The sequence below is a fragment of the Hoplias malabaricus genome, chromosome Y (genome assembly GCF_029633855.1).
Source record: "Hoplias malabaricus isolate fHopMal1 chromosome Y, fHopMal1.hap1, whole genome shotgun sequence".
Taxonomy (NCBI): Eukaryota; Metazoa; Chordata; class Actinopteri; order Characiformes; family Erythrinidae; genus Hoplias; species Hoplias malabaricus.
Genome location: NC_089820.1, coordinates 69,419,256 through 69,431,755, shown reverse-complemented (window position 1 = coordinate 69,431,755; position 12,500 = coordinate 69,419,256). Strand labels below are relative to the sequence as shown.

Below are 12,500 nucleotides of genomic sequence, written 5' to 3'. Positions count from 1 at the left end.
TTATTTGCATAATTCACACAGATTTCCATTTGACTTGTGGGGACCTTGTAACAAAATGATATTAATGAAAAATCACATGCTTTAAGATAGCAAATGCTAAGAATAATGCATTGTTCAAATATCAAATGCATCAGAAAGCATTTTTTAAAATATTTAATATTTAAAAATTGTAAATTGAAAGAAAATTTGCAATATTTGCAACAATAGTTACATGTCTTTTAAGTTTATTTGCTTAGTTGGTCATTTGTAGAAATGTAGCATGAAGTCAGCAAATGGTGCTAGTGATAGAATGCATCACTCATGTAATCATATTAATCACATTGCAGAATTTGCTTTGATTAATACTGATTTAATAGGAATACATCTATTAAAGATAATATTGAAAGATAAATCATTGAAAGAGTAGTGAATTACTGCCTAAATTGTTTCCACCATGTGCAAACCTTTTATTTTCTACTGCGAGAACAACTCTTTCTGAAATTTAATATTTTTAAACCAGATTTTAACCATTACTCACATGACACTTAACACTATAATAAAACTACTACTAACTAACTTAACTTCAGCACATTAAACTCACGTTTAAATAGCAGAATTCACCTTTTAATTTTCAAATTTTCAAGCAACAATTAAACTCTGTGCCTGGCAAAAATAAAAGGATATTCTTCTTACAATAAACAGCAAAAAAAGTGCTACATTTAAATGCATGGTATTTTAATTATTATTAAAAACAATTTCAAGTATAATCCAAATGCTTTTTAAAAGTTAGGAAATGAAGAACTACATTCAGTAGACTTTTCAGCCATGTGCAGTGTGCGTTCCTGTGACGTGTATGTAAACAAATAAATGCCATACCAGATACTTCGTGATCTTCACACTATTTATTCTGAAATTTCCTTTTGTAGACTGTAATTGAATTATGAAGGTAGAATTTCCGGTTCTGCCAGCCTCGGTTTTTAAGAGCGTCACGTTCAGCCCATAAACACTTCTCACAGTTTGATGGTACAATACAAGATGAGATGAACAGATTGTCCTTTCTGCTATCTGTACATCTGTCTGTTGCCAAAGTGTTTTCTTCTTCCAAGAGGCTTTCAGTACCTGAAAGAGGTCAGATCAGAATTGTAATTGCAAGTAGTTGTAGAGATATGACTAGATAGAGCTGTAGACTGGTGGCTGGATATAATGGTTGAATAAGAGATGGCAAAAAATATGGAGTATCAATGTTGATCAAATGCAAAGAGAAATATGGATCAGTATACCTGTGAATTAACACATGGAAGACTGCAGGTGAGCACAGCTTACATTTAGGCACAGGAGTGCATGTCTGTATACCTGTGAATTAGAAACAGAGAAATATGGGTCAGTATGGCTTTTGATTAGACACTGATCAGAGAGAATCTGTACTGTTTTGAATTAAGCACACAGAAGAGTGCAGGTCAGTATGGCTGTGGATTAGACACAGAGGACTGAGGGTCAGTGTGGCTATGGGCTGGACAGGAAGGACTGCAGGTCAGTCTGGCTGTGGATTAGACACACAGAAGAGTGCAGGTCAGTATGGCTGTGGATTAGATACGAAGGACTGCAGGTCAGTATGACTGTGGGCCAGTATGGCTGTAGATTAGACACACAGAAGAGTGCAAGTCAGTCTGGCTGTGGATTAGACACAGAGGACTACAGGTCAGTGTAGCTTTGGATTAGACACAAAGGACTGAGTGTCAGGCCTACAGTACCGAAGAGACCAACAAAGAGTTTAGGTAGATGATATAGTGCAGCGCTAAACGATACAGGACAAGTTGTGGGACTAAAAGCTGAACTGCTGAAGGCTGTTAATAGCAGTGATGCATAGTGTTTGACAGGAAAGCTGAAATTGTGGTGTCTGCAGTTTGGCTTACTGCTTCGTATTAGGTGGCCAAGTGGCTAGGGATGCCGCAGTGTTTAAGTAGCGTGGCATGGTATTGGAGAGGGATACTGAAGCTACCACTCAAGTTTAGTTGAAGAATTTAAATGTGCTTAGGTGAGTCGTGAGATGATTTTGTCAGGATTGAAAGATGCAGTGGTAAAAGCAGCAGCGCAAATCATAAAAGCAGGAAGGAAGTGGAATCCAAAAGTGGCCGTCCAGGTAGCCAGGAGCTCATTAGATCTAAAGGATGTGATTGGCCAAGTACAATGCGGAAGACCAGGCCTTGGGTCAGGTGATTCATGGAAAGCTTTTAGTAAGGCCACATAACCAGAGAGAAGTCAAAGGATGACTAGTTTTATTTGTGAGCAGGAGGCGGCGGGGTGTGCAACAGTAGTGTCACTGCCTGCATTCACACTTCGAGAACAAAACAGGCCTAGTGGGGACCTTCATCACACAACAATATGGTTCCTTATGGGGACCTGTCTCACACATCAATACGATACCTTAAGGGGACCGATTCTGTGTTATAGCTCTCATAGATTCTACTCACACACTGATTGAATGAAAGTGTGTTGTGGGGACGACGTAAGTGTCCAGAATAGAGTGACAATTTACCAAGAAAATAGCCTCAGTGGAGGATAAAATCTGCCCTCCTCATTCCTCTACCTTTACCCTTCCAGGTGCAATCCTGTAAACTGACTAGTGTAATAATTCACACTAAAAATCATCACAAAAAGCTCCTTGCCTTTTTCTATCTGCCTTAAAAAACAACAAAAATAACAAAAACATGACAAAGACAGGCTGTAGAATTATATCAGAAGTGATTAACGTCATTTTACCGGTGAAGAAATGTTGTTTGGACGAGTAGCGTCATGCATTTGTGTCTCTGAGTGGAGAGAGGGACAGGAGTCATCCTCTGCCACGTTATTAGCTGCAATACTGGTCGACTGAAAACACATATCATAAGGACAATATGTTAAAATACAAAAAACAGAAGAAACACATGGTCAATTCAAGCTCAATACTGCATAACATGCAAATAAACTGACCACCTGGTCATGTAACATATCTAAGATGAGTTGCCTGGCAACCTAGATCAGACATCAGAGACAAAAATTAAAATGATCATTAAAATACATTGTCCTGTCAAGCCAAGTTCTGTCTGCATTCACACTTCGTGAACAAAACAGGCCTTGTGGGGACCTTCATCACACAACAATACGGTTCCTTATGGGGACCTGTCTCACACATCAATACGATACCTTAAGGGGACCGATTCTGTGTTATAGCTCTCATAGATTCTACTCACACACTGATTGAATGAAAGTGTGTTGTGGGGACGACGTAAGTGTCCAGAATAGAGTGACAATTTACCAAGAAAATAGCCTCAGTGGAGGATAAAATCTGCCCTCCTCATTCCTCTACCTTTACCCTTCCAGGTGCAATACCGTAAACTGACTAGTGTAATAATTCACACTAAAAATCATCACAAAAAGCTCCTTGCCTTTTTCTATCTGCCTTAAAAAACAACAAAAATAACAAAAACATGACAAAGACAGGCTGTAGAATTATATCAGAAGTGATTAACGTCATTTTACCGGTGAAGAAATGTTGTTTGGACGAGTAGCGTCATGCATTTGGGTCTCTGAGTGGAGAGAGGGACAGGAGTCATCCTCTGCCACGTTATTAGCTGCAATACTGGTCGACTGAAAACACATATCATGAGGACAATATGTTAAAATACAAAAAACAGAAGAAACACATGGTCAATTCAAGCTCAATACTGCATAACATGCAAATAAACTGACCACCTGGTCATGTAACATATCTAAGATGAGTTGCCTGGCAACCTAGATCAGACATCAGAGACAAAAATTAAAATGATCATTAAAATACATTGTCCTGTCAAGCCAAGTTCTGTCTGCATTCACACTTCGTGAACAAAACAGGCCTTGTGGGGACCTTCATCACACAACAATACGGTTCCTTATGGGGACCTGTCTCACACATCAATACGATACCTTAAGGGGACCGATTCTGTGTTATAGCTCTCATAGATTCTACTCACACACTGATTGAATGAAAGTGTGTTGTGGGGACGACGTAAGTGTCCAGAATAGAGTGACAATTTACCAAGAAAATAGCCTCAGTGGAGGATAAAATCTGCCCTCCTCATTCCTCTACCTTTACCCTTCCAGGTGCAATACCGTAAACTGACTAGTGTAATAATTCACACTAAAAATCATCACAAAAAGCTCCTTGCCTTTTTCTATCTGCCTTAAAAAACAACAAAAATAACAAAAACATGACAAAGACAGGCTGTAGAATTATATCAGAAGTGATTAACGTCATTTTACCGGTGAAGAAATGTTGTTTGGACGAGTAGCGTCATGCATTTGGGTCCCTGAGTGGAGAGAGGGACAGGAGTCATCCTCTGCCACGTTATTAGCTGCAATACTGGTCGACTGAAAACACATATCATAAGGACAATATGTTAAAATACAAAAAACAGAAGAAACACATGGTCAATTCAAGCTCAATACTGCATAACATGCAAATAAACTGACCACCTGGTCATGTAACATATCTAAGATGAGTTGCCTGGCAACCTAGATCAGACATCAGAGACAAAAATTAAAATGATCATTAAAATACATTGTCCTGTCAAGCCAAGTTCTGTCTGCATTCACACTTCGTGAACAAAACAGGCCTTGTGGGGACCTTCATCACACAACAATACGGTTCCTTGTGGGGACCTTCATCACACAACAATACGGTTCCTTATGGGGACCTGTCTCACACATCAATACGATACCTTAAGGGGACCGATTCTGTGTTATAGCTTTCATAGATTCTACTCACACACTGATTGAATGAAAGTGTGTTGTGGGGACGACGTAAGTGTCCAGAATAGAGTGACAATTTACCAAGAAAATAGCCTCAGTGGAGGATAAAATCTGCCCTCCTCATTCCTCTACCTTTACCCTTCCAGGTGCAATACCGTAAACTGACTAGTGTAATAATTCACACTAAAAATCATCACAAAAAGCTCCTTGCCTTTTTCTATCTGCCTTAAAAAACAACAAAAATAAAAAAACATGACAAAGACAGGCTGTAGAATTATATCAGAAGTGATTAACGTCATTTTACCGGTGAAGAAATGTTGTTTGGACGAGTAGCGTCATGCATTTGGGTCTCTGAGTGGAGAGAGGGACAGGAGTCATCCTCTGCCACGTTATTAGCTGCAATACTGGTTGACTGAAAACACATATCATGAGGACAATATGTTAAAATACAAAAAACAGAAGAAACACATGGTCAATTCAAGCTCAATACTGCATAACATGCAAATAAACTGACCACTTGGTCATGTAACATAGATGAGTTGCCTGGCATCCTAGATCAGACATCAGAGACAAAAATTAAAATGATCATTAAAATACATTGTCCTGTCAAGCCAAGTTCTGTCTGCATTCACACTTCGTGAACAAAACAGGCCTTGTGGGGACCTTCATCACACAACAATACGGTTCCTTATGGGGACCTGTCTCACACATCAATACGATACCTTAAGGGGACCGATTCTGTGTTATAGCTCTCACAGATTCTACTCACACACTGACTGAAGGAAAGTGTGTTGTGGGGACGACGTAAGTGTCCAGAATAGAGTGACAATTTACCAAGAAAATAGCCTCAGTGGAGGATAAAATCTGCCATCCTCATTCCTCTACCTTTACCCTTCCAGGTGCAATACCGTAAACTGGCTAGTGTAATAATTCACACTAAAAATCATCACAAAAAGCTCCTTGCCTTTTTCTATCTGCCTTAAAAAACAACAAAAATAACAAAAACATGACAAAGACAGGCTGTAGAATTATATCAGAAGTGATTAACGTCATTTTACCGGTGAAGAAATGTTGTTTGGACGAGTAGCGTCATGCATTTGGGTCTCTGAGTGGAGAGAGGGACAGGAGTCATCCTCTGCCACGTTATTAGCTGCAATACTGGTCGACTGAAAACACATATCATAAGGACAATATGTTAAAATACAAAAAACAGAAGAAACACATGGTCAATTCAAGCTCAATACTGCATAACATGCAAATAAACTGACCACTTGGTCATGTAACATAGATGAGTTGCCTGGCATCCTAGATCAGACATCAGAGACAAAAATTAAAATGATCATTAAAATACATTGTCCTGTCAAGCCAAGTTCTGTCTGCATTCACACTTCGTGAACAAAACAGGCCTTGTGGGGACCTTCATCACACAACAATACGGTTCCTTATGGGGACCTGTCTCACACATCAATACGATACCTTAAGGGGACCGATTCTGTGTTATAGCTCTCACAGATTCTACTCACACACTGACTGAAGGAAAGTGTGTTGTGGGGACGACGTAAGTGTCCAGAATAGAGTGACAATTTACCAAGAAAATAGCCTCAGTGGAGGATAAAATCTGCCATCCTCATTCCTCTACCTTTACCCTTCCAGGTGCAATACCGTAAACTGGCTAGTGTAATAATTCACACTAAAAATCATCACAAAAAGCTACTTGCCTTTTACTATCTGCCTTAAAAAACAACAAAAATAACAAAAACATGACAAAGACAGGCTGTAGAATTATATCAGAAGTGATTAACGTCATTTTACCGGTGAAGAAATGTTGTTTGGACGAGTAGCGTCATGCATTTGGGTCTCTGAGTGGAGAGAGGGACAGGAGTCATCCTCTGCCATGTTATTAGTTGCAATACTGGTCGACTGAAAACACATATCATGAGGACAATATGTTAAAATACAAAAAACAGAAGAAACACATGCTCAATTCAAGCTCAATACTGCATAACATGCAAATAAACTGACCACCTGGTCACGTAACATATCTAAGATCAATTTTCAAATGAATTTAGATTTGAGTGCAACATTTACTGATTACGAATAGCTCCTGGTTGGACACTGGTACCTGCTGGTTAGTTTTCATGTTGTGCTCATCAGTCCAAGCCTTTAAATGTACAGGCTGGTTGGAGCTCTTAACATCTCCAGTGGCAGTTGTTTCTTCAGTTACCTGTGAACACATTGTTCATAAATAATTTGCCTTCTGATTTTATAGGGATTGTATTTACTTAATTCTATGCAATATGATGCAGTATTTATTGTGTAATTTAGTCTGTAAACACTAAGACGTTTCCACCATAATTTGTAACATGTAAATTTATTATAAAGATATTAGAAAAATAAGTCATTATTACTGCTGTGTTCTTTAACATTTAACCAAACCTTCAGTAGCTTCTGAAAACATATGTGACTTTGATTTCCTGTTTAATAATAATAATACATTTTATTTCATAGGTGCCTTTCTGTCACACAAGGACACCTTACTAAGAGTACAAAGTAAGCAATAAACATAAATAATACCGAAAAACACACAAGTATACAGTATTGGGAAAAAATAAACAATGCAACTGAGTCATTTTAAAGAAAATGCAATCTTAAAACAGGTGGGTTTTGAGTGAAGACTTGAATTGTGGGAGTGAGTTTATGTTCCGTATGTCGGGGGGTAAATTGTTCCAAAGCTGGGGAGCAGAGCGGCTGAAAGCTCTAATTCCCATGGAAGTGAGACGGGCAGGGGGAACAGTCAAGTGAATGGAGGAGGATCTGAGGGTTACAACATGGAGGAGATTGGAAAGATACGGTGGAGACAGATAGTGGATGGCTTTGAATGTTAACAGAAGGATCTTGTAATCAATGCGTAACTTGACCAGAAGCCAGTGGAGCTGTTGCAAAACAGGAGTGATGTGGTGGATGGAGGGGGTTCTAGTGATGATACGGGCAACTGAGTTCTGGACCAGTTGAAGCTTATGAAGAGATTTGTGGGTAATACCCAAAAGGAGGGAGTTGCAGTAATCAAGGCGGGAAGTGACAAGACTGTGGACAAGGATGGCAGTGGTATGGGGAGTAAGGGAGGGGTGGAGACGGTTGATGTTACGAAAATGAAAATAGGCAGACCGGGTAATGTTATTGATATGAGATTGAAAAGAAAAAGTACTGTCGAGGATGACACCCAGACTCTCTACTTGTGGGGAGGGAAGAAAAGAACAATTGTCAATGTTAAGAGAAAAGCTGTCAGTTTTGGATAATGTTGATTTAGTACCAATGAGAAGAACCTCAGTTTTATCGCTGTTGAGTTTAAGTAAATTTGGGGAAAGCCAAGATTTTATTTCCATTAAGCAGTCAGTAAGGGAGGGGGGAGGGAGGTTGGAAGTGGGCTTACAGGCAAGGTAGAGCTGGGTGCCATCCGCGTAACAGTGGAAATTGATGTTGGCCATATTGATATTGAAATATGACCAAGCAGAAGAAGATAAATGATGAAGAGGAGGGGCCCCAGGACGGAGCCCTGGGGCACACCTGAAGTGACAGGAGTGCGGCTGGAGAGGTATGATTTGAACCAGTTTAGAGGGATCTGAGTGATACCAATGGAGGATAGTCTATTGAGGAGTGTGGGGCGACAGATAGTTTCAAATGCTGCACTCAGGTCCAGGAGGATGAGGATGTAGAGTAAACCAGAATCAGTTGCCATTAGGAGGTCATTGGTGATTTTTATCAGAGCAGTTTCAGTGCTATGGAGAGGGCGGAAGCCAGATTGGAACTGTTCATACAGTTTGTTTTGAGATAGAAGAATATATAGTTGAGACCCTACTATTTTCTCAAGACTTTTGGAAATGAAGGGTAAATTTGAGATTGAAATAGTTAAGATCAGCACCAGGTTTTTTTTAGAATTGGAGTAATTACAGCAGTTTTAAAGGATGGAGGAACAGTTCCAGTGGAAAAAGAGGAGTGGATGATGGCAGAGATGAGAGAGACTAGAGAAGGAAGACAAGCTTTAACCAAAACTGTGGGGAGAGGGTCCAGCTGACATGTGGATGGCTTTGACTTACGGATGATATTTGAGATTTCTGAAGTGGAAGGAAGCTGAAAGAAGGAGAACGAATGAGCAGGAGGAGGAAGTTCAGAGTTGATACAGGAGATGGGTAGTAAACTGAGATGCTGAATGAGATGTCCCTTGCTCATGAGGGAGCGGATGTTGAGCAGACCGAAGTTGACGGTGGGGTTATCACATTTGGCCGGAGTGTTAGCCGACCGGGCTAGGTGGGCTAGCACACTATGGTCAGCGACCCGGCAAGTGTGACGTGAGGGTCGACGAGAAGTGGATCAGATGGATGTTATTGTTTTCGTTGTGTCTTGGTGATAAGTTCGGTGAGATCTGCAGTGGACATATCTCCAGCGTGGCAGGCAAGTTATGTCCGGATGGGGCAGTAATGAAGCCGGCAGAAGTGCAGACAGGTGGTGAAAACGCAGCCGGAGAAGCTCGATAACAGAGTAGTGCAGCAGACCCACCAAGGGTTGATGAGTCAATGCCAAAAGAGCCCAGAGAAGCACCAACCAGATATGAATCTTGCCGATTAACATTGTCGGGCAGCTTGGACAGGTGAGCAGAGGCAGGAGGGCCTTGATGGCCCGAGCAGAACAGGTAAGAAATAGTCCGTATACTCCAGTCAATGGTGTTGGGTAAATCGTTGATCTTGTTAAAAGACGATGGTTGATACTGTCTGATAAGAACAATCGCAAATCCTTTAGTCCGCTAAGCTAGACAACTACAAGTTTTAAAATTACCGGCGAGCAGTGGCAGCAAAACGCACCAGCGTTCACTCTGTCCAGTTGCCAGATGTTCCCAGATCTAATCCCTGTTTGTGTTGCGTTTCCTGTGTTAGATGATTGTTGTTTAACTCGGTGTCACTTAAAGTTGCAATCTGTGATCAACCCCTAAGACAATCTTATACCACCTCATTGAAATTCTTTAAGTGTCTTAATTTTTATTGCATTTAATTGAAAGTGTAAGATTAATTAAACTATAAATTTGTAATAGTTTCAAATTTGAATCCATTGAACTACAATGTCTCATACATTCAATACATAGTGCAACACTGAGTCATATGGTACACTGTGTACTATGCAACATACTTGTTTTCGCCACAGGCAGTCTTCACCTCCATAGTCATAAGTGACGTCGTCTCCTCCTTTAATGTCATTCCCGGCAAAAAAAAACAAAGGTGTGCATTCACATTCTGGTCAATTTTCTTCATCCTGCAGTTTGGACGTCCATGGCCATTATTAACTAGTCGTCCAAATGATCCATCTCCTCTACAGGCATCGTTACTTATAAAGATAGAAACATAAAACAACTGTAACCCCTTTAAATAACAGATGAGAATCAAATGTAAAACAAAATCATCAAAGTCATATGATATTGTGTTATTAAAAACCCATGGGGGTGTCTACCTTGCAGCATGGAAATCATACCCTGAGGCTCTGACACCTCTGTCCTTTAATGGCTGTATAGTCTAGCTCCTGACTTATCTCTCATGTCCGCCTTAAACACTTCAGGGTCACTATCTATTCATATAGCTGTGAAATAAACTATGGAAGTTTCTGTTCTTGCTCTTAAAAGCGTAGTGAAATAAATGACACTGAAACTGACTTACATAATCAACATTGTCCACTCAGAAAACAGAAACTAAACTGTTAAATATCGTGTGCAATGCTAGCTAACGTTAGCTTTAAAGGTAGCACAGTTTCATCGCCCATAGCTGCTTGAAGTAAAACTTATATCAGCTTTTCTTTATAAAACCTCGAGGCTGAAATGGCGTCCTATCAACCCGTTTGGTTCGAATTCTTCCGTTCCACCTTAAACTGGCACAGCTTACTTTAAATGTCTGTGCTTGATATGCCCTATGTTTAATTTCTTTGAATGTAAGCGTGGAAAGGTTTGTAGTTTTATGTGTTAACTATTCAAACGGCGCGACATAACTGCACCTTAATTTGTATTTAACAGAAAAATTCGAACAAAAAGCGAGTTAACAGGGCGCCATTTTCAGCCTCGAGCTCGGAGCAGGACTGGCCTTTAAATCCCTGAGGCGTCATACCGCTCTAAACAGCGCCTAAATACTCCACTGTTCTTTATTTAGTGTATTTAACAGAGGCAGTGGACACTTACTGGACCCCTTTCAGCACCTCACCGCCCCGCTGCGCTCTGACGGAGGTTTAGAACTCTAACTCTCTCCCTGGTTAATTGTGAAGGGACAGTCGGCGTCCGGCGCTGATTCAAATTAAAAGCCTCCAACACAATCCGCAGTCACGCAGAAAAATAGTGTTTCATATTTTAGTGTTAGTTTAAATGTAAACATTTGCAATTTAAACACATATACAGACTTTTGATTTAAGTATTTAACAAGAAAAAAAAAATAAATCAAATCAAATCAAATTTATTTGTATAGCGCTTTTTACAACTGACGTTGTCACAAAGCAGCTTCACAGTTTCAAAACAGAACATTTAAATAAAAGCCCAATGCAAGCAAGCCGAAGGCGACAGTGGCAAGGAAAAACTCCCTCGAGGCTGGAGGAAGAAACCTTGGGAGGAACCAAGACTCACAAAGGGGACCCATCCTCCTCTGATCAAACTATAGATTGAATTTTAAATGATCACCAATGAAGTGTCATTATGCTACATAATAATAATAATAATAATAATAATAATAAGGTGAGCAGCTGGTCTGGTCTGCAGGAGAATCCAGCAAACAGTCTTCCATCAGTGGGCCACCATTCTCTCAGAAAAAAACAGTAAAACAGTAAAAGGGAAGCAGTTAGTTTAGTTGAGTGCAGCAGAGAATAAGAGCATGTGAATATTTTAGTGTAGTGACGGATCAGACTGTAACAGACTGGGAGTAGGGAAACCAGAAGGAGCTCAGGCAAAGACATCCTTTCGTTCCAAGCAAGAGAAATTGTGAGCACATCATCCAGGTTTACCCTGATTCTCCATGTCCATGGGTTCCTGAAATGACAACCTTAAACTAGACAGAGGTTAGTTGCCAAAGGCTAAACTGAACAAGTGTGTTTTGAGCCTAGACTTAAACATAGTGACTGTGTCTGCGTCCCGAACACTAGCTGGAAGATTGTTCCAGAGCTGAGGGGCTTTGTAGGAGAAGGCTTTCCCCCCCGCTGAAGTCTTATGAATTCTGGGTACTAGTAAGAGGCCGGCGCCCTGAGATCTGAGTAATCTTGGTGGTTCATAGTGTGTGATGAGGTCTCGCAGGTATTCAGGGGCGAGACCATGTAAGGATTTATACGTGAGTAAAAGAATTTTGTAATCAATACGGAATTTAACTGGAAGCCAGTGAAGGGCCGATAAGACTGGACTGATATGATCAAATTTTCTAGTCTTAGTGAGGACCCTGGCTGCAGCATTTTGAATTAACTGGATATATATATATATATATATTATATATATATATATATATATATAAATATATATATATATATATATTATATAAAATATAACAAAAATATAAAATATATATATTATATATTATTTCTTGTTAAATACTTAAATCAAAAGTCTGTATATGTGTTTAAATTGCAAATGTTTACATTTAAACTAACACTAAAATATGAAACACTATTTTTTAAATTAAATTTATGATGTTTGTTTTTGTTTATTTAATCCCAGTCCACTCCCTCCCTCCTCACTTTCTTCTTCTTTT

At 39.8% G+C, this 12,500-nt stretch overlaps 1 protein-coding gene across 1 annotated transcript; it reads right to left on the bottom strand.

Moving 5' to 3' along the window:
- Positions 1-217: 217 nt before the first annotated feature.
- LOC136679685 (uncharacterized) lies at positions 218-11,060 on the bottom strand. Its single transcript, XM_066658342.1, has 11 exons — positions 10,958-11,060; positions 9,925-10,119; positions 6,869-6,970; positions 6,559-6,666; positions 5,805-5,912; positions 5,051-5,158; positions 4,258-4,365; positions 3,499-3,606; positions 2,740-2,847; positions 1,260-1,332; positions 218-1,098 (listed from the first exon to the last, which is right to left on the bottom strand). Exons 3-10 carry the CDS (start codon positions 6,884-6,886, stop codon positions 1,267-1,269), a joined length of 732 nt encoding a protein of 243 aa, XP_066514439.1. The 5' UTR covers positions 6,887-6,970; positions 9,925-10,119; positions 10,958-11,060; the 3' UTR covers positions 218-1,098; positions 1,260-1,266.
- Positions 11,061-12,500: the final 1,440 nt, after the last annotated feature.

What these genes read in the sequence shown, in the direction of transcription:
- LOC136679685 (XM_066658342.1), bottom strand. An exon ending in CAAACAACATTTCTTCACCG is followed by an intron (nt 5,159 to 5,804) that starts GTAAAATGACGT and finishes ATGTGTTTTCAG; the next exon opens with TCAACCAGTATTGCAGCTAA. An exon ending in CAAACAACATTTCTTCACCG is followed by an intron (nt 1,333 to 2,739) that starts GTAAAATGACGT and finishes TCTAATTCACAG; the next exon opens with GTATACAGACATGCACTCCT.